At 49.7% G+C, this 17,325-nt stretch overlaps 2 protein-coding genes across 5 annotated transcripts in view; one reads left to right on the forward strand and one right to left on the reverse strand.

Annotated features, from left to right (window-relative positions):
• DLG5 (discs large MAGUK scaffold protein 5) overlaps nucleotides 1-17,325 on the reverse strand; it is a 136,171-nt gene that overhangs the window by 71,402 nt on the left and 47,444 nt on the right. For all 4 annotated transcript variants that reach the window (XM_033208354.1, XM_033208355.1, XM_033208357.1 and 1 more), the window contains exon 2: nucleotides 7,998-8,066. In XM_033208354.1, coding sequence (XP_033064245.1) covers nucleotides 7,998-8,066 — 69 coding nt within the window. The remainder of the gene's footprint in view (nucleotides 1-7,997; nucleotides 8,067-17,325) is intronic.
• On the forward strand, nucleotides 5,748-8,486 carry LOC117081981. The gene is made up of 2 exons (XM_033208358.1): nucleotides 5,748-5,975; nucleotides 6,790-8,486. The coding sequence occupies exons 1-2, from the start codon at nucleotides 5,813-5,815 to the stop codon at nucleotides 7,002-7,004; spliced, it is 378 nt and encodes a 125-aa protein (XP_033064249.1). The 5' UTR covers nucleotides 5,748-5,812; the 3' UTR covers nucleotides 7,005-8,486.

Genomic DNA, 17,325 nt, shown 5'->3' on the forward strand with positions numbered 1-17,325 from the left:
TGTAATGTCATACACTCAGGATGGAACCTTTTGAAAACTGGACTCTACATTCACGTGAGGATGAGAACATAAAAGACCAGTGACATCCTAGTATCATTATGAAAACAGTCTCACCTCACGAGCCCTCTGAAAGGACCTCAGGGACATTAGGCCACACTTTCAGAATGGCTATTATATGCTATAATCAAGTTCAAGAAATAGTAGAGAAACATCAAATGTCCAGTTTCACAACAGAAAAGCACCATCAGGCCCAGTAACCTGCCTTTGGGATGATAAGAAATGTTGAATTTCATCCCCATTTTGTAAATGAGGCAACAGAAAGACACAGCCCTGACTTTCGAGGAAGCTGGAGAGAGGAGAGGAGGCGGCAGGACAGAAGGAAGGGCTCAGAATCATCCCAGTGCTTCCCGTCTCTGTCTCCAGACATCTCAGTCTACAGCCATGATGACCTGGGGGTGGCTGGCCACAGAGATAAAGTAGCAATGACATGTGCCAAGCACTGCCCAAGAACTGGGTTCTGTGCTAAAGACACTCCACTTTCCACTCATTAATCTCCGCAGCTCCCTACTGGTGTTGTGCTAGGATCGCTCCTTGAGAATCACGTCCAGAAAGACTACATGGCTAGGAAAATGGGATTCCCATGCAGACTCAGATCTGACATCAGAGCCAACACCTCAACCACCCCCACAATACTGCCTCCTAATAGGAAAGGATTCCTGTTCCATTTCTCTTGGCCCAAAGGCTTGAGCATACAGGACATATACAGAAAGTAAGGTCAACCAGACCCGAGATCCATTACACAGCAGGCTCTCTGACCCAGCAGAAAGTGTAGCCCATGCCTCTGGCCTTTTGTAGTTGGGAGCTGGGGAGGGCCAAGGAGGGCCACAGGGGACCTCATGACCAATCTCAAGATGTGCTATACCCAGAAGTTCCAAAAGAACAGCAAGGGTTGCAGAAAATCCTCTCAATCTCCATTCAACTGAAGTTTTTGTCTTTTTACTTGCATCTAGGGGTTGACAGATATTCTGAAAATGATGCAGCCCTACCATACAAATGGTTGTCAGGATCCCTCAAATGGCCACTAAGACCAAATTCCACAGTGAAGGAGCTCACTACTTCCCAGCAGCACCCATCTTATCTCTCCCCCTAAAATTATGCCCTCTACTGAGTTAATCTGTCTCTGGATATCCCCTCCACTGACCCTTGATCTAACCCCTAAGGGCCACAGGGAACAACTGGATTTCTTGTAGGCAATAGACCTGTAAGCATTTGAAGACAACCATGAAGTTCCTTTACCACCATATGCCTATCAGAATGGCTAAAATAAAAAGCAATGCCACCAAATGCTGGCAAGGATACAGCTGGATTCTCAAAACTGGAATTCTCAAACACTGCTGATGGGAATACAAAGTCATGCACCCACTTCAGAAAACAGTTTGACAGTTTCTTATACAGCTAAACATGCAATTGCCATACCACCCAGCAATCCCATGCTTAGATATTTTACCCAGGAGAAAGGAGAATTTGTGTGCATACAAAAACCAGCACACAGCTGTTTAGAGCAGCTAGGGAATGAATAAACAACTGTGTTATGTCCTTATGATGGAGTATTACTCAGCAATGAAAAGGGATGAATGATACAACTGCGGATGCACACAGGGTGTCGGGGAAGCTGGAGTGCCCTGCGTTAAGCAAAAGAAGCCCAACTCTAAAAGGTACAGACTACACGACCACCGATATGACATTCTGGGAAGGGCAACACTCCAGGGACAAAAAAGAGATGAGTGGCGGCCAGGGACTGAGGGTGGGGAAAAGGGCAGACTGCAAAGGTGCAGAGGGAATTTTTAAGATACAGAAGGAAGTGTTCTGCATCTTAGAAGTAGCAATGGTTGCATGACTACTTGTCAAAACTTGAACTGTATACTTTTAAAAAATACACTTTAGTGTATGTAAATTGTATCTCAATGAACATAACTTTAGCAAAAAAAAATTTTTTTTGAGACAGGGTCTTGCTCTGTCACCCAGGTTGGAGTGCAGTGGCACAATCATGACTCACTGCAACCTTGACCTCCTGGGCTCAAGCAATCCTCCCACCTCAGCCTCCCAAGCAGCTGGAACTACAGGGGTGTGCTACCATGCCTGGCTAATTTTTTTTTTTTTTTTTTTTTTTTTTACTTTTTGTAGCAACAGGGCCCCACTATGTTGCCCAGGCTGGTCCCAAACTCCTGGGCTCAAGCCATCCTCCTACCTTGGCCTCCTGAAGTGCTGGGATTATAGCTGTGAGCAACCACACCTAGCCTCACAACATTTTTTTTTTTTTAAGAAAACCAAACTGTGATGCCCTGAATGAAGCCATCATCCCACGAGTGATGTTGACAGGTAAAGAGATGAGGACCAATCTCCTCTGCTGTCACTATGGTTATTTACAGTAAACTTTTTTAAAATAGGCAAAACAAAAACTAACATCAAGCCGGGTTGTCAATAAAAGCCTCCAAAGTAGCTGTCAACAAAAGCTTCCAATGCAGTTCTAACCTTGTGCAGTTGTTCTTCTGGACTCAAAAGCAAAGCTGTCAACTCTCCCATGACCTCAGGCTTTCCTTACCCAAGTCTGGCAACCACTGGAGAAGGAGGCAGATTTTCCTTTTCCTCTTGTGTTCAGGATCAGATTTCAGAGGTAAAGGATTTGGTTTGGACTAAAATGGCCCAAAACAGGAAGACACCAGACCAGGAGCAGGCTCTGGATGGTGGACAAAGAGCAGCCACCCCTGGGCTACTCTTTTCACCCCCATTTTATAAAGGAGGCAACAGCAAGACGCAGCCCTGGCTTAGGAGGAAGCTGGAGAGAGGAGAGAAGGAAACAGGACAGAAGGAAGGGGCTCAGAGCCATGCCAACACAACCCATCACAGTCTCCAGCTATGAAGACCTCGGGACAGCCAGCCTCCTTCTGACCTGGGTGTAAGAAGGAGGACAGAAGGGAGTGTTCCCATCACAGGAATCCTCAGCTCCTTGTGTCAGTTGCCCTGGCTGCTACTGTCACTACCACCGAGGCTCAGCAAATGGACTGGCGGCTAGGTGGATTTCTCAGCCACCACCATTTGTCCTGGGCTCCCTCACTGTCATGCTCCCACTGACCCTGGAGGCACCTCCTTGGTCTTACAGCTGGGCAGGTCTCATCTTTGCTTCTAGGCCCTGTAGGCCTGTGCTTCCAGGAGCCAGAGAGATGTCCAAGTAAACTTCCTAGCCACTTCCAGGCCCTGGCTACCAGGGAGAGGCAAAGCAGTGGCAGAGCACAGTCATCAGAGCACCAAGTTATCCTCACCTACAACTCAGGACACCCACAGCCGTCCAGGAAGAGGCCCTGTCTGGGGTGAACGAGTGCTTCTTAAAGCACCTAAGCTTCACTAGAGAACCTGCTAGGCAAAATTTCAGGTCCCACCTGGACCCACTGAATCAGAAACCCTGGCAGTAAGTCCCTGCAGTACTCCGTGTTGTAAAAGCCCTCCGGGAGATTCTGATGCCTGGTACAGTTTGACAACCTCTGTTCCCAACGAAAGTTGCATTTGCTGGCCAGAATGGACTTATTTCTCCCTTGTTTTACTGGGTATCCAGCAGCCACTGCCTTTAAAGGAATCCCCCGTTGATGTCATCAACAATGAAGGCCAAAGGGGGACACCCCGCCTTAGTCAATGAGTATGTGACTCCAGATCAGTGTTTCCCCAGCCTGGAGGGAAAGGAGGTTAGATTCCAATGCTGCAAGTCCAGGCCCCAGATCTCCAGCCAGATCAAAGACTTGCTTTCGAACCCTTGACTCAGGGTCTGCTTTTCAGAACCCAAACCACCATAAGCAGCCATGGCCAACTACCTCCCAGCTGCGTCTGAGTCCAGAGCACCTTTCCTAGAAGGCCCAATTCAAGGGCCACTTCCTCCAGGAAACTTTCTCTGATTCACCTCATCAGAACTAACTGCTTCTTACCCTGAGTTACTTCTTTCTTTCTGCTCTACACAGAGCAGAACAGCCAGTTGTGCCAGACAGTACCTGTCTCCCTGGCAGTGTGATAACATTAGGGGCCATGCTCACTGCGATCCCTATGAGTATCAAACACCTGCCCCACGAGGAGGAGGCATTCCCATCTCTGATAAATTGGCTTTGCAAACGGTTATCCCTGATCCAAAAGTCTGGGTCAGGAATGAAGGATCAGAGGTCATAGGGTGTCAGTGGGCAGCCCCCACTTCCCTGATGGCTCACCCCACCTTCCCCTGTCAACCAGAAGAAGCACTTTCAAGGAATCTTCCCTGGGATACGAGGGAAGCCCTCCAGCTCTTTGTCCTGCCAATAAGCCTGGAGACCTCTCCACTTAATAAGAAATCTCCTGCTATTTCAATCTTCATGGAATTTAAGGCTCGCTTTACAAGAGATGCCCAAGAATGTCTCTTCTCCTCCTTAAAACCTCCCCAGTTTTCCAAGATGAGAAATAAAAGGCTACTGAGAAATTAGGTCAGGATGAATGGGGAGGAAAAAAGTATTGATTGCCTGAAACTAGTGCGCAGTCCCCGGCAGATCCACAGGATAGGGTCGGGGGTAGGTCACAACAGGCGCAGGAGGCGGGGGAGGAGGGCCTCAGGGAAGCTGTGTGTGCTTAGCTGATGAAAACCCATGAAAACTGCCCGAGGAGGCCTTGGCACAAAGACCTGCCGCCCTTAAGGCTGTTGGCAAAGGTGAGTCGTGAGTAGGGCCAGGATGGAGATCTGAGACCAGACAGACTGCCTGAGAGAATGCTGTCTACACGCCCAAGGCTTCAGCCTCCGATTTCCTCTCATGCTGAATACAACCTGCCATTCTTTTCCCAGCCATTTCCATTTAGGGAGATGTAAATGGGAAAGTGGAGGTGATTTTTTTAATAAAGATCTTGCTCTTGCCTTTCCTCAGGTTCCTAAGATCACCATGTGACCTTACCAGTGGCCCCTCCTGCCAGGGCAATGTGTGCTTGTAGACTTCTGCGTCTCATCAGGTGTGGCTGAGCCAGCAGGAACTCCCTGGCAGGTGCTGGAGTGCTCCCAGGGCCAGCCCCACCAGGCATTCCACCCCGAGGGACTGGTGCAAGCCTGGTACAGACATTCTGGTTCCCTTCCCAGGGATGAGGTTGGGCCAGTCCATCTCAAACTGGAGGGTTAGTAAGCTGTAGAAACCCTCAGAGTTTCTGATGCAGCAGGGATGGGAGGAAGCTCAGACCTGCATCTCTAATGCGTGTCCCCGTGGTCCAGGGACCAGGCTTTGTGAGCCACTGGTTTCGGCACAAACAAGCAGCCAACTGTGGTCCCTGAGAGGAGGCCATACTGAGGGACTCTGGAACAGGTTCCTTTGCTCATAAAAACCCCACCTTCTTCTGCCACTCACCGCAGATGGCTACAGAGCACTTGGAATGTGGTGGATTTGCCTGAGAAACTAGAAATTTAAATTTCATTTTAATTCATTTAAATTTAAGTAGCCACTTGTGGTTAGTGGAGCCCATACTGGACACTGCAGACCTGGACACTGTCAGGTCTGGATGTGATGGCTGGAGTTGCTGCTACAGACACCCCGCCATGTCTGTGGGAAGACAATGCACAGAGGAGGACAGAGTTGCATCCCCCGGTACTGGCTGACCTCAGCACAGCCTCATATGGGAGCTCATACATTTCCTGATTGGTTAAGGTGGTATGAGTGGGTGTTCCCTGATGCCTGCACCCAAAGGACAACAGCAACCTCAAGCAGAAAAGCAAGAGAAGCAAAACTCGATTCCCTGTGAACTCAAGAGGCTCTGCCCAGAAGGGATGCAACCACTTATTTCAGCATTAAATATCCAGACACAGACAATACAGACCCAGCCTGCTCCAAGAAACACATCAGAGCACTGCCCTCTGCCTGCCTGTGATGGCCAGAAAGAGCATGGGCATACTGTTGACTGCTCCATCGCAAGGACTGAGCCAGCTTGGGGTGAGTGCAGAACCAACTGGTGGGTCACGGCCATGACGCTTCTTCCAGAGTATGCTGGGGTCCAGCTGCCCAAGAAATATCTTCCTACTCAGGCTGGGAATTCCGCCATCAGCAGGAATTGCTATGGGTTAGGCAATACCCCTCTCTAGAATTCCCTTTTAGAATGCACATGTGCCTAGGAAAGGTAACGATTTAACCCTTGAAATACCGATGGGAATGAGTTTGCTGATCGCAATCTGTCAGACAGATACTGGTGAAGGGTGAAAAACTAGACAGGTCAGAGGAGTATGCTCAGGGCTTACCCAGTCCACCTTAAAAAGCCTCACCTTCCCCATCTACTGATCCTGACTGTCCCACTCCATGCACTTCCTGAAGGGTGAGTCCTACCTTCCAAATTCCAACAATCTCATCATTCCGTTGATGTGTCTCCAGGCACCAAAAGCAGGCAGAACAAAGTAATAGGATACCGTTAGGAGCTTTGAATTGCAGTCCCAGAAGGGCCCGCGCTGAGTCCTAAACAGGATGAGGGTTATGGGGGGAACTGTGTTTTTATGGGTGGAATTGTGGCCCCCCAAAAGATGCTAAAGTCCCAATCCAGTAAATGTGAATGTGAACCTTATTTGGAAAGGTCAAAGCATTACCTTTCCGAGGCACATCTGCATTCTAAAAGGGGAGTCCTGAGAGGCGTGCTGCTCAGCCCATGGCAGTTATTGCTGATGGTGAAACAGTCTTTACAGATTATCAATTTAAGATGAGGTCTTGCTGCCGGTAAGGCAGGCTCCTAGGCCAATCTGACCAGTATCCTTATTAAAAGGGGAAATTTGGAGACAGACACACACGGAGGGAGAATATCATGTGAACACAAAGGCAGAGATCAGTGTGATGTTGGCAAACCAAGGAGCACCAAGGATTACCAGCAAGCCACACAAAGCGAGGAGAGAGGCCCAGGACAGATCCCTCCCTAGCACCTTCAGCCCGCGTGGCCTCACTAACACTTTAATCTTGGGCTTCTGTCCTCCAAAACTGTGAGACAATCAATTTCTGCTGTGTAAGCCACCTGGTCTGTGGCACTTTATTACAGCAGTCCTAGAAAACTAAGATGGAACTCCCCCGCTGGTCACTGTCTTCCCTCTCTTCACACTGCCTTCCCTTACTGTGGCTACTTATTTAACAGTTTCCCACCAAAAGACCCTAACATCCAGGAGTGTGGGGCCCACATCTGCCTAATTTGCCACTACAGCCCAAGCCCACCTCTGGCACACTGGAGGTGTTCAGGATGTGAACTGACATATGAAAGAACCGTCCTGACTAGTCCTAGAATCTCAGGCATGTGACTTCCCCTCCCAGAATGTCAGTTTCCCCATCTCTCTGCAGGGGGAAAAGAAAATAGTCGGAGTAGATGACTTCTGTGAGTCCTTCAGGCTCAAAAGACGCTGGAACTCCCCACTGAAGGTGTCTGCATCCATCATGGTCAGATCAGGCCATGAGAAACCCCACTACAGGTGCCAAAACAGAGGGAATGGGTCACAGAGGTGTGGGAAGGCTGAGACTACTGCGGCCTTCCTGCTGGACTTCAGTGAACTCAGAAAAGGACTGGCCTCATTTTATGGGCTTTCTGAAACCCATTTTCAGAGAAACATACCCAATTCAGCGTGGACTGGCAATGCCTATCCCCAAGGAAACTCCAAAACGGGTGAGTCTCCTGGGCAGTGGTCACTGAGTTACTACGAGGCCTTTAGGGTGGAGGTGGAGATAGTGGGACAACAGGCTCCCCTAGAAGCTCTGTGCCCAAAGTGAACAATGGCAAAACATGTGCCTCCCAGCACTCACCTCCCCACCTCCCTTCTAACATCAGAAATGGGTTTTTGCTGATGGAGAAAATGTAAATGAAATCAACAGAAGATGATCCTGTGAGTAATCTGACAAGGGAGAACCAGCTTCCTCTCCCATGAACCCCGGCTGTCCCGGCTTCCACCCAGACCCCTGGCCTACCCGGTGTCCTCCCCAGAAGGCAGTACTCACCCACACTGCTGAGGGAGCTGCTGCTTTCTGAGTCTGAAGGCATGGTGGACAGGACGCTGTAGGTAGAACCTGGGGAAAGAGGGGAGACCGTGTTACTAATCCCAAGGGGTCACTCGTCTTCACCCCAAGCCACTGTCAGACCAGTTGATCATCAGTCAATGCCAGGCCATGAGAGTCACATGCACCAGGCACTAGAAATACACATCCAGGGGCCAAGCAGAGGAGGCACGCTCAGCAGATCTGGACTTCGGTGTTTCTGCCAGGCCTCCCACCTCACTTTATACGCCCCTCCTGCTCTGGGCAGGTGGGCAGAGAGGAACTTGGAGTCAGTCAGCTGGCTTCTTGTTGGGACATCTGGGGAAAGGTTTAGCAAGGCAGTGACATGCCCCAGGTAAACATGGGGTGTGAGGGTTTCCTACAGATCTCTATCAATATGATTCTGGCTTCATGCAGGGGGTAACAGAGCAGAAATTACACAACTGAACTATCTGTTCTTTCTCTGACTGCTCTGCTCTTAGGTTCTAACTGTATTCAAGCTCAGTTCTTAAGAAGTCAGTTAGCATCTGCCCCCTTATTAAAAGTTACTCCTAAAATGATAAGCAATTATACCATCACCAAAGTCAGAGGGTAGCACTTTTTTTTGTCCACACTTAATGTTAATTCCTGGTTGTGGACACACAACCACTGTGGTTTGGTTTGAATTCAAATATTTTCAAAACCAGATGTTACCCTCCCAGCACCAGGAAGCCCAGTTTCTGAACCTATCTCTATGTAGGTGCCCATAGCTGGGTCGTGCTGAGCAAGTAGCTTTTGTTTTCTGGAACTCTGTTTCCTGGTCTGCAAAATGAAGGAGTTCAACCAGATGGCTTATAAGGTCCCTCTCCCATCCCATTTCAGCAATTACATTTCCATGATTAACAGAAACAGAAGGTACGCTTTGCTCATCAAGACTATGGATGACATAAAATTAAAAGGGAGGGCAAACTGACTCAGAGACTAAATTGGGAGTGGACAAAGCATAACACACAGAGATGGCAGGTCAAATAAAACAAGGACGAATCCAGTGTTTTGTTCTTGGAGCCAAAAGAACTATACAATGAAGAGCAGTATGTACCAGGCCAAGTGGGTGAGTTGGAGACGGAATTTTTGCAATAAGGGCTTTGAACAAGCCTTAGGGCACTAGCGTCAGAAAGCTGCCAAGAACTAATGAGATCCTGGGCTCCACAACCAGAAATGTGGGGACCAAATTTAAGGGCTCCCAGTCGGGCGCAGTGGCTCACGCCTATAATCCCAGTGCTTTGGGAGGCCAAGGTAGGCAGATTGCTTCAGCTCAGGAGTTTGAGACCAGCCTGGGCAACATGGTGAAACTCCATCTCTACAAAAAATACAAAAAATTAGCTGGGCGTGGCAGCACTCACCTCTAGTCCCAGCTACCTGGGAGTCTGAGGTGGGAGGATCACCTGAGCCCAGGGAGGTCAAGGCTGCAGTGGGCCATGATCATGCCACTCACTTCAGCCTGGGCAACGAAGTGAGATCCCATCTCAAAAAAAAAAAAAAAAAAAACACTCTTCCACTGCAATTCTTGACTACCCACCCTACACGCTTCTTTGAATGGGAAAGAGGAGAAATGAAGAAATGGGGGTAAACAGGAGCAGGGGGAGGGAGATGCACGGTAGGTGGGAGGCCCCTGGGGACAGGAGAGACCTTGAGGGGAAAGCAGGGAGACTTTGCTGGGGAGGTGAGGACCATGCAGGAGGGCAGAGAGACAGACTGCAGGCAGGTGAGCTAGCAGGTATGTCCATCAGAAAAGGAGATGAAGTGGGAGAGAAAAAAAGAGACAACCAAGCAAAAAGCAACTTTGGTAATGGCAAGCACTAGGACAGGCGTGACTCGCAATGACCAGTAGCCTCATTATCACATTTTCAGAGACTCTCTGAAGAATCTGAAGGCGCTGAACATGGGCTGAAGAGGATGACTGGGGAGTGGGTAGATGTCTTGTCCCTCAATACAACTGTCAGAAGGGATTAAATTTGTTCTTGATGGCCTCCTGCAGCCAAACCAGGAGCAGCAGGTGGATGCTGGAGAAAGCTGCATCTCCACACAGGTCTGGATGGCCACAGTCAGCACTGCCAGGTATGAAAAGCCTGGGGGTGAAGGGGTAAGGGAGTGAGGGAGGCCCAGCACTCAAGTGGCATGGATGTCATGGGGAAGTCTGCACATCTGAAGGGAGATGAAACCAGAAAACCCAGTTCAGTCTTGAAATTCTATCATCCTGCTAAAAAATGAATAACCCGTGCTCCACCTCCCATATTTGAAGTCCAACCCACACTATTAGTTTTGCTGTACAATCAATATCTCTGCATTTTTGTCTCAACAAAACAATAAGCATCACACCCTTTTTTTTTTTTTTTGAGACGGAGTCTTGCACTGTCGCCCGGGCTGGAGTACAATGGCGTGATCTCGGCTCACTGTAACCTCCACCTCCTGGGTTCAAGCAATTCTCCTGCCCCAGCCTCCTGAGTAGCTGGGATTACAGGCGTCCACCACCACGCCCGCCCAATTTCTTCTATTTTTAGTAGAGTGGGGTTTTGCTATGTTGGCCAGGCTGATCTCGAACTCCTGATCTCAGGATCCACCAGGCCTCAGCCTCCCAAAGTGCTAGGATTTACAGGCATGAGCCACCACATCTGGCCTGCATCACACGTTTGTTTAACCCATCTCTCTTTCTGTATCATACACTTTACACATTGCTTCAATATCTGTGAAATAAAGTCAAATGCAATTTGGGCAATCCATTGATATCTTCAAAGAACAAGAACCCAACACAATGTCTATTTTCTAAACTCAACTGCCATTTTTTAAATAGTATTTTTTCTTTATGGGGGCAAGGAAGGCTAACCACTGGCAGGTTGGTAGATTGTTTCTGGAAGACGTCTACTCAGGAAAGCAGGCACAAATAAATTCCCCCACTCTCACCTCCAGAAATCTCTATGCTAAACCCATCCCGGCTTATGACACTGGCAGCCTGCACTCCGGATGCCGCTGCTGGAATGCTCCCCTTTCTTACTGTTGGCATCGGCAGCGCCCCATCTTCCAGTAAACTGCCCCTCCTCTTCAAATCGTCTCTCTCCTCCCCCGTGGCGAGTTTCCACTGTTAATTAAGCTTGGCAGACACCCTTCCCTCTCTCCGCCCACCTACCTCCCTGGCTGGGGGAGTCCGCGGGCCAAGCAACACGTTCTGTTCCTCTTCCCTGTCCCTGCAGCCCTGACTGGCCTCTGGGGCCTAACCAGGGCAGCGTGACATCTTTATGTGCATCTCTGGGCATCACTCCCACCCCCATCCCAGGGAGCTGGCAGGGCTCCTAGGAGCTGGTGGGGGGAGTGGTTAAAATTGGACAGGACCCAGTTTTTACAATGTTCCCAGAGCCTTGGACGTCATTAAGGGGGAAAAAAGGCCCAAAGACGACATTGTCTCAGTCATGCTTTGTCTCTGCGGTTATTGTTGTCCTAAAGGCCTGCGTGGTCAGAACTGTCAGGAAAAGGCAAAAGAAGCCACTATCCCCCAAAGTCACACAGTGTCCTTTCAAGGCCAGTTGCTTCCACGGGGCTGAGGGGCAAGTGTCGGCGTCATCTACCTCTGGGGTTTCGCCATCAAATTTGGAGTCAACAGGAGTCCCATCTAGGCCAAGCACACTTTGGTGTTCCTCATCTTCTGCCACAGCCCAATCCAGGAGGTGACAATTTCCCCAGGTTCTCCTGAAGGCACCTCCACCCAACCTGCTCTGAAAGCTAGGATGGGCTGCTGTGGCAGGAGAAACTGTGGAGGGACATTCTCTACCTCGCAGAGTGCCCAGAGCTAAGGGGAACTGTAGGATCAGCCTCCTGTTGTGTGTGTGTGTGTGTGTGTACACGCGCACGTACGCACACACACACGAGAGGAGGGCACCGACCACAAACTCATGCAAGCTACCAAGTACCGTGCAGAGGTGCTGATGAGACCCAGGGAGAGTTGGATGATATGGAAACATTTCCAGAAAAGCGGAGCTTGAGGCCAAGTTTAGATGTGGACATGTGGACCAGAGCATGATATAAGGAGATTCTTTACTATCAAAGGAACTATCTGGGCAATGTAAGCACTTATTCAGCAGACGAGGGTGGGTTTCAGAATGCATTTCTCAGAAGCCCCTAGGGCACATGCTCTACACACTGGCCCAGAGCTGGAGTCCACAGGTGGGATGCACATGGAAGCTGCAGCCAAAACCCTGGGAGAGGTGGAAGAAAGCCACTGGGAGGAAGCCAGCCCGGTGACCCTCTGGGATTGGCCCACAGGCACTGTCTGTGTCCTTTCCAAGAGCCCGGCCCCTGCTAATTCTGTTTACCCTGTGACTCAGCACCACTGGGTCACAAAGACCACTTCAAAAGAACTTCCAGTAAAAATCACCCGAACAATAATGGAATGCACCAGCCCTCCCAGGCCCCCTCCCACAGCCCATGGGGCCCAAGAGAGATGGAAGCGCACCCCCAACACACCCCTTCCATTCACCTGGAGCTTGTAAAGGCCCTGGTGACTCACGCTTCCTCTTCGTGAAGCTCACAGTGGCTGAAGGAACTTGTTCCAGCCTTGAACCAGCACACAGAGTTCTCCCTGTCCTCCAGAAGGGCCCAGGCAGGAAGGCAGAGAGCTGACAGCTTGCGGTCACGGGGAGGCCAGCACCCCCTACCTCAATCCCCAGGGAAAGGGGAGGGAGAAAGCAAGCTGCTACTCTCTGGACTCTGGGGTCCCTGAAGACAGAGCAGGAAGTGCTGACTGGGCCCCAGGAGGACAGTCACTTTCAGGGCACCTGCCACATCCTGCCACCCTCCTCCAGTTCACACTGAGGAACCACAGCCTACAGCAGAATGACCGAAGGTGCCCAATCGCTCCCGGACTCGCATGTGTCAGCCAGGTTTCTAACACGTGCCCCCAGCCTAGCATGGCACTGGGCCAGGTTCGGGAGAAAGAATGGCAAGCCAGAGGCTCAAGAGCGTGGAGGCTACTCATCTGCTGTAAGTAACCTTCAGAAGAAGGCCCTTCTCTCTGAGCCAAACAGTAATGACTGCAACACAGCTGGGGCCAACCTGCCTGGAGTCAGCTCCCAGCCCAGCCCCTTATTAGCTGTGTGCCATTAGGGAAGTCACTCTGCCTCTCTGTGCTTCCACATACTTATCAGTAAAATGGGATGATAGAAGTGCTTATCTCTTAGAGCTGTTTGAGGATAAACTGATTTAATGCAGGCTGAGTATCCCTAATCCAAAAATCTGAAATCCAAAAATCTCCAAAATCTGAAACTTTTGGAGTACTAACATGACACCACTGCAGAAAATTCCACACCTGACCTCATGTGATGGGCCAGTCAAAATGCAGGCACAGGATACAGTTTATTCTGCTTCCTCAAAGGAAAAACAAAATTACCTTCACACTGTGTGTATATAAGGTGTATATGAAACGCGAATACATTTCCCATCTCGACTTGGGTCCCACTCCCAAGATATCTCATTATGTATATGCAAATATTCCAAAATCTGGAGAAATCCAAGACCCAAAAACACTTCTGGTTCCAAGGATTTCAGATAAGGGATATTCTACCTGTTTGTGAAAAGTGATTGAAACAGCACCTCAAATAGCTGGTACTCTTAAGTGTTAGCTGCTGTTATTATGGTCAGTCCAGACCTGCAGAGGGCCCTTCCAATTCTGCTGTTCAATTCCTCAATTACCTACATAGAAAGCTGTACTAGAGTGATAAGTCACACAATCCACAAGCAAACCACTGCACTGTATATGGCACTCTCAAGAAAAATAATAGCAGCTAATAGGTACTAAGCACTACTAAATGCTGGGACTGTGCTAAGCACTTTGCATGTATTGCCTCCACTAATTTCCATAACAACCCAGAGGTTGTCATTAGTCCCATTTCACAGAGGAAGAAACTAAGAGTTAGAAAAATTAATTTGCTTAAGGTCGTGCTAGGACTACTAAGAACGCAAACAGGATACAAACCCAGGCAGTCTACTCCAGCGCCTGTGCTCTCAAATCCTACACACAATACTGCTGCCTGGCTCCACAGGGAAGAGCAGTCAGAGAGGACTTCATGGAGGCAGGGGCCTGGAGCTGGCCCTGGAAGGTGGTGGCCTTGGATAAGCACATGAGAAGCCGGATTGGCTTGCAGGAGACAAAAGACAGAACCCATTTCTCTGGAAGGGTAAGAAGTCTCAGAGCAGGGCTGGCTTGGGCCAAGGCTTCCCAGCCTCTATTCCCTGGGAATGGGCTCATCTCCTCCCTGCCTACCTCCCCACACCAAGACAGCACTCAACAGGCATTCTGAGCTGAGCCACCTCCACCCAAGTGGGAAGAAAGAGAAGGAGCTGTGGCTTCATAGACCCCATTCCATACCCATGCCTGTGCTGGCTGCAGAGGGAAGTCGCAGGGTGTGGGCAAGCCTGCACTCGAGAGCCACTCAATTCTGTGAACTGCAGAGATGAGGAAGGAGGTGACAGCGTGAAAGTTGCAGAGTGCTATCACCTTTGGCAGAGCCCACCTTCTCTGTTTTAAAGACCTCCTGGGATGCTGGGGGAACAGAGGGCTCAGATCCTACTAGTGGGCTACTAGGAAGCCCGCTTACAGAACCATGCTCACTTCTCAGGTGGGAAGAAAGGTGGCAGAAAACAAAAAACAAAAAACTACATTCAGGGCAGCCCTAGCCCTCCCTAGGGGCTCAGCCTCCTACGCTTTAAAAGCATGGCCCAAGGCTGCAGACACTGAAACCCAAACTTGGAAGCAGACAAGGCCCAGTATTTTAGGGAGCTATAGGGTGACCATGGTCCTGGAATGGAGCAGCCACAGACACTGGCATGTCATCAAGGAAGTCCTGCTCATGTGTCTTATATGCCACCCGAGGGTGGGAAAACCCCACTCTCGGTTTGGAAGTTAAGATTTAATATTTGTTTTCCTCAACTGAGATAACGCTACAGTATTCTCCACCAAGTTTTAGAACAAGCAGCATCACTGTGCTAAAAAAAAAAAAAAAATTATAGTAATGATGTGGATTCCTCCTATTTCTGTTCATTATAAGAACTGCTCATCCATCTTTAAAACGTAAAGATGGCCAGGTGAGGTGGCTCTTTGCCTGTAATCCCAGCACTTTGGGAGGCTGAAGTGGAAGGATCACTTAGGTCAGGAGTTCAAGACCACCCTGGGCAATATAGCAAGACCCCCATCTTTTTTTTTTTTTTTTTTTTTTAAACAGAGTCTTGCTCTGTCGCCCAGGCTGGAGTGGAGTGGCGCAATCTCAGCTCACTGTAACCTCTACCTCCCAGGTTCATGCTATTATCGAGCCTCAGCCTCCTGAGTAGCTGGGACTACAGGCACGCACCACCTTGCCTGGCTATTTTGTATTTTTTAGCAGAGACGAGGCTTCACCATGTTGGCCAGGCTGGTCTCGAACTCCTGACCTCAACTGATCCACCTGAAAATGTTGGAATTATAGGCATGAGCCACCACACCAGCCGACCCCATATTTTTTTCAGAAAGAGGGAGGGAGGGAGGGAGGGAGGGAGGGAGGGAGGGAGGGAGGAAGGAAGGAAGGAAGGAAGGAAGGAAGGAAGGAAGGAAAATAGAGAAAAAAAAAAGGTAAAGGGGAGGGGGCATTGCCCAGACAATTGGAGATTTAACCTCAGGTATGCAGTGAGATCTGTGTGGAGTGGCAGGAAGGAAGATGATGCTTGCCGAGCTCTCTGTCCATTCTTTTTTTTTTTTTTTCCAACTTTATATTTTAAAATAAATAGAGAGAGGGTCTCTCTTTGTTGCCCAGGCTGGTCTTGAACTTCTGGGCTCAAGCACTCCGCTCGCCTCAGCCTCCCAAAGTGCTGGGATGAAGGTTTGCGCCACTGCACCTGGCTTTTGTGTCTATTCCTTAACACATTCCCTAACCCCTTCCCACTGGACTTTTGAGGCCATTTATAAAATAATGAACTAAATTGCCTGAACCTGAGAAAACTCGCACATCAGTTTTGCCATCTGTGACTCCCCTCCCTTCCCCACCCAAAATGCCCCAAGGCAAAAATATGAAAAGAGGAAAAACAAAACATGTGCACCCAGAATTAATCATTCAGTATCATGCAAGACCCCTCGCTCGCTAACTACTGGACTGGTTTTGGTCTTTTTCTGTACTTTTTTTTTTTTTTCCTCTTTTAAGTGGCAAGTGACAGGGATTTAAAAAAAAAAAAAAAAAAAAAACTGGCACATGAAGGAAAGTTTGTTAAATTTCGAGGGATGAAAAGAGTCCACAGTCGGATAGCCTGCTTGTCCTCATCAGCAAAGCAAAGGCTCCTAGAGGCTTTGGGATGAGCACAAAGCCTGTGTCTGATGAAAGCCACCCTCTTTGTTCTGCCTCCCTTCAGAGCTGCTGGGCTGCAGGCTGGGGATGGGAGCAGGTAGGGAGGGAAAGCAGTGGGGAGACCTAAGACCATCAAACCTGACACCAGGTGGGAACACCTCTCGGTTCTTCCTTTCCATCACCAAAACCAAGCCCTGCTCCCTGCTGTCACTCCTGGCCAGGCTGAGACAGTTCTGCACCAAAAAGGCACAGGATGAGGCCCAAAGAGGGTCTGATGAACTCGGCAGGAGGAGGACGGGGCCATCGTGCTATGCCCTGGAAGGTGTGGGTGGAGGGGAGACAATGAACATAGCCAAGCCTGACAGCACCCGCAAGGCGAGGAGCACAGCTGAAGGAGTGGAGCAGGGCCGGTCACAGTGCCTCTGCCCCACCACCCTGACAGCACATGCCACACCAAACCCAGACACGAAATCTGAGCAGCACGGGCACCCAAGGGGCAGCCAAGCCTCCATTATGCTCCAGCCGGACATCCCCCGGGGGCCATGTCTGCCCTGGAATAAACTTCCAATAAGCCCCAGAAGTCACGACAGGCAGGAAGCAGCTCTCTGAAAGGCACCAGGCACCCCCGGCTCCCTCCTGCTCTGGCCCGGCACTCAGTTTCCAGTAGTCAGTAAATGGAGAAGAGGCTGCCTGCCTCCCACACTGGATGGAGCGCATACCTTGCAGAATACACTGCCCTCCACCCTCTCAGGGCAACTGTACCAAGGCAGGCTCTGCGTCGGACCGGCTGGCTCAGGCCTGCCACTCACCAGTTATGTGACCTCAAATAAGTTGCTTCTACTTTCTGTGCATCTCCTCATTTATAAACACAGGAAGAATAATAGGTGATGAGAACAGAATGAGCAAAGAGAGGGAAAGCCCTTAGAACAGAGCCAGGCACACAGCAAGCGATCCAC

Source organism: Trachypithecus francoisi, unplaced genomic scaffold (assembly GCF_009764315.1).
Source record: "Trachypithecus francoisi isolate TF-2019V2 unplaced genomic scaffold, Tfra_2.0 Lachesis_group9, whole genome shotgun sequence".
Classification (NCBI taxonomy): domain Eukaryota; kingdom Metazoa; phylum Chordata; class Mammalia; order Primates; family Cercopithecidae; genus Trachypithecus; species Trachypithecus francoisi.

Bases quoted from the DNA above. Each gene is read 5' to 3' on its own strand.
- LOC117081981 (XM_033208358.1), top strand. From the start codon at position 5,813: ATGCAACCACTTATTTCAGCATTAAATATCCAGACACAGACAATACAG. The intron at 5,976-6,789 runs GTGAGTGCAGAA...CCTTATTAAAAG, and splicing joins AAGGACTGAGCCAGCTTGGG to GGGAAATTTGGAGACAGACA.